The 3,951-nt window shown below is 38.2% G+C and overlaps 1 protein-coding gene across 1 annotated transcript; it reads left to right on the forward strand.

The window, feature by feature from the left end:
• On the forward strand, positions 592 to 2,199 carry LOC109837901. Its single transcript, XM_020406284.1, has 2 exons — positions 592 to 675; positions 1,722 to 2,199. Exon 2 carries the CDS (start codon positions 1,731 to 1,733, stop codon positions 2,112 to 2,114), a length of 384 nt encoding a protein of 127 aa, XP_020261873.1. The 5' UTR covers positions 592 to 675; positions 1,722 to 1,730; the 3' UTR covers positions 2,115 to 2,199.

Raw genomic sequence — 3,951 nt, forward strand, 5'->3', positions numbered from 1 at the left:
TCAAATTTCTACTTCGATAAATAATGGAAGGATCTCTAAACCCCCTCACAATCTGTGAATCGGTGGTCCATGAGCTAACGCACTCCCGGCACAGGCAAAGTCCCACAAAACAGGAGTCGATAAACGATTTCTGTGTTATTTTCTTAAGAATTGTAATTTTCTTTTTTTATTGTAATTCTCTGTAAACAATCGAAGTTTAATGGAATCATCAATGAAACCAATTTTCGACAAAAACAGTATTTTCCACCGTTTTTCGTGTTTATCGGTCGTGTTGACTTGTACGCTTTGCTAACTTGCTTCATGCGCTCGTTAGCTTCTTTACGGTGCTTGGAACTGATCGACGCGCGCGTGTTGATTGACGCATGCGAGTTGATTGACGCACGCGAGCTGATTGACGTACGCGCGTTGACTGAAGTGCGCGAACTGATTGATGCGCGTGAGCTGATTGATGCGCGTGTATTGCCCGATACGCGTGAACTGATTAACGTGCGCGTGTTGACCGACGTGCACGAGCTGATTGACTTGCGCGAGCTGGTTGACGTGAACCTTCTCGATTCGTCCACTCTTTGATTCGAGTTGTATTCACTCCCTCGTCGGAGACCGCCCTCCTCCCTCCCTCAACAGTCGAAGACCCTCCCCTCCCTCCTTCGCGAGCTTCCTCCTCCGACGCTGCAGGTAATCCCTCTCTCTCTCTCTCGACCTCCAAAAGCTGCGAGATCCCCCCCTTCTCTCTCTCTCGCGATCTCTCGATCCCCCCACCCCTCTCTCGATCTCTAGATCGATTGATATCCCTACCCCTCTCTCGATCCCCCACCGCTCTCTTGCGTTAGCCCTGTTTTTTTTTTTTTTTTGACAGTAAACAAAATTTGATTGTTACAACAGAAATTGGGGGAATTGATTCAGATATTTATTTATTTATTTACAAACCCTCACCCTTTTGTTTGTCGTGGATGTTGGTTTCTGCATATATGTGTCAATGTTTGCATATTTGTTACCAGATTTCTGTAAATTGCTGGGGGGGGGGCTTTCAACTTCCGTCCTTGGATAGTGATAGTGATAGTGATTTGTAACTGATTTCTTGTTACCAGATTTCTTGTTTGCTGCCTCATTATTTGTAACTGAGATTGTGTCTGCTCTGATTTCGTGTTATGGTCATTCAAAGTTGCTACCAGTCTGATTTCGTGTTATGATCATTCAAAGTTGCTACCAGTTGTTCTTAATTAGCCAAGTTGAAGAGAAAGCTGCTTAAACATTATGAGAATTATTTAATTGTCTAAACATGCAAGTCTAAACAATACATTTATCTCAGAGGATATATTTGCAAAACCCCGAAGTCTATGATATTGGCTAACAAAACTTGTGCCAGGCTGATACTGGTTGAATCCTGACAAACATTACAAAGAAAATAACTTTGCTTGGGAGTTGGAATGTATTGGCTTATAGGAAAATTAATTTTGCTTGATTTAAATATGTCTGAGGTGTCCTAACATGCTGCTCACAGGACATGCACATGTTGCTGAAGCTCTTGGTTGTAACTTTGGTGTTAGAGGAAACTGTCGGCTATTTTCATATGTTATAACATTTGAATACTGGTGGAAAGAAAAACCATTACAAAATATAGCAAGTTTTAGAAACTAGGCAAGAGTGCAAGGAAAGTTTGCATTTTTTTGCCAATTATTATTTTTCAATTGCTATGAATATGCAAATTTTTGTATCTGTAGCCGTGGATCATGGAGTCATCTTCAAGCAATCATCATGGATTGTTGTGCCATTGTGGAAGGAGGGCTATACTCTCCCGATCTGGAACTAAGGCGAACCCTGGTCGATTGTTTTTGGGATGCGCTAATTGGAAAGTGAGTAATTGTGGATTCTTCAAATGGGTACCTAATGAAGAGGAGTTTGAAGGCCCAAAGGAAGAGCTTGTTCAGACGAATCAGTCGAGCGTGACGCCGCAATTTTCAAGAGCTTTGTCAAGTGGAGAAGTGCGAGAAAAGAGAAAGATTGAGATTGATATTATGGATTTGTTGAAGGTTGTTATTTGTGCTCTTTTATTTGGTATTTTTCTTGGATTTGTATTTGGTATTTCTATTGGATTTGTGCTAAGTAGGGTGTAAGAATGTATATTGGATTTGTTGAAGTGTATGTTGATGAGATCTTCAGGTGTTCTGGAATTTGTGCTAAGTATTGGATTTGTGCTAAGTATTGGATGCGTTGGTGATGCGGTGGTCTTGTTTCATATAGAGGTGATGCGTTATAGAATATGTTTATCACATTCGTGTTATAGAATATATGTTTATCACATTCGTGTGATGGCCTCTGTGTCTATTGATGTTAATCACAAGATTGTAACCAGCATATTTGTTTAAATGTATGTCATTCTCTTAAGAGCGATTTTCCTCAATTCATTGGCCAATTCCCCTCTTATAATCAATCATCTTTTTCTTTTTCTTTTTCTTTTTTTAACTCCCATAGTTTCTAAGCAATTTCATCCAGCATTACAAGCTCGAATCAAGAGGGGGAATCAGCGATAGGATAGCAGAAAGACAGAAATTATACCGGTAATTTTGTGTTCCGAGAAACTCATTTAACGTAACGTAAGAAAGTATCCAGTGAAACTGAATCTATAACATTAAACGTGTATTAAAGGAATACCAACCTGTTGAGTGCTTTCTCCATCCAACAGAGGAAAACCTCTTGGAAAATATGTACCAGCTAATGGACAATAATAACTTATCTTGAGCGAGAACTAAAAAAAAAATTCCAACTTTAAACGTTAGATTAACACCTTCAGCTCTGAACTTCTGCTACTTTTTCTTAGTTATAGCTAACAATATCAGCAACAGAAATACTGTAAAATAAAAATTTTAAAAAATGAATAAACGACCAAGAGACCGGGTCACTAATAATCTTAATCAACAATTATAATAAACAGAAAGTACTCTACGGCGTGCAATACAAAGAAATCATCAAACGCAGAGAACGCACAACTGGGGGATAAATTCCTCTTTCAACAAGCAAACATTCAACCGCCACAGAGAACATTATGACATCACAATCACAGTTATAATCACAGTCATAGTTCGACCGCCACAGAGAACATTTTGATAACTTCTAGTTCCCCTAAAAAGAGAAACCATAAAATTGTTCAAGCACAATCACAGTTACAATCACAGTCACAGTTCAACCAAATTTTTGATCAAATTTTTCATAAGTGGCACACCAAGAGCTTCAGCAACATGTGCATGTCCACGCACTGTTTTCAGAAATTTACCTCATAACCCATAAAATACAAGCTAAACTTCATTCCAGGGAAATCCAACCTCTTCAGCAACCTGATTTCCACATGGGCAAACACAACAACACAATCACAACCTGATTTCCACATGGGCAAACAAGATGTAGTTAGTGACAAAAGAAAAAATGGTTCAAATCAGAGTAATTTATTTTCTGAACTGCAGGTAATGAGGTAAAAGGTAAAATACCAAGCACTTTCCACATTGTGTAACCTTCTTTATTACAACTGTTTGTTTGTTCTAACTCAAGTGATCAACAAGACACAAAAAAAAGGAACAAACCTTTTCATACGTTCATGGACTGGGGTACCCAATGAACAAACCTCATAATCCAACACCCATGCATATGTTTAGCTGCAAATTACATGACAAATTATTGGGAGTTAGTCAGATTTGGAAAGGTAGCTAGATTGATGACAAATTTAACGTTAAGAAATCTAACCGATGACTTCTAAACAATAAAAAAATTTATAATTGAAAAATATATATGGTGTGAAAGTTAACGTTAAGAAATCTAACCGATGACTTCTAAACATTAAAAAAATTTGTAATTGTACCTTTGCAAGTTGACTTTACAACTAGTTCTATAATGCTCGAGTTCACCACATCTGCTACATATGCGTTTCTGCCTTTCTTTTTTTTCTTGTGCTTGTTCTAA

Source organism: Asparagus officinalis, chromosome 4, assembly GCF_001876935.1.
Source record: "Asparagus officinalis chromosome 4, Aspof.V1, whole genome shotgun sequence".
NCBI lineage: Eukaryota > Viridiplantae > Streptophyta > Magnoliopsida > Asparagales > Asparagaceae > Asparagus > Asparagus officinalis.

Coding starts and splice junctions, on each gene's coding strand:
- LOC109837901 (XM_020406284.1), top strand. CDS start 1,731: ATGGAGTCATCTTCAAGCAATCATCATGGATTGTTGTGCCATTGTGGA.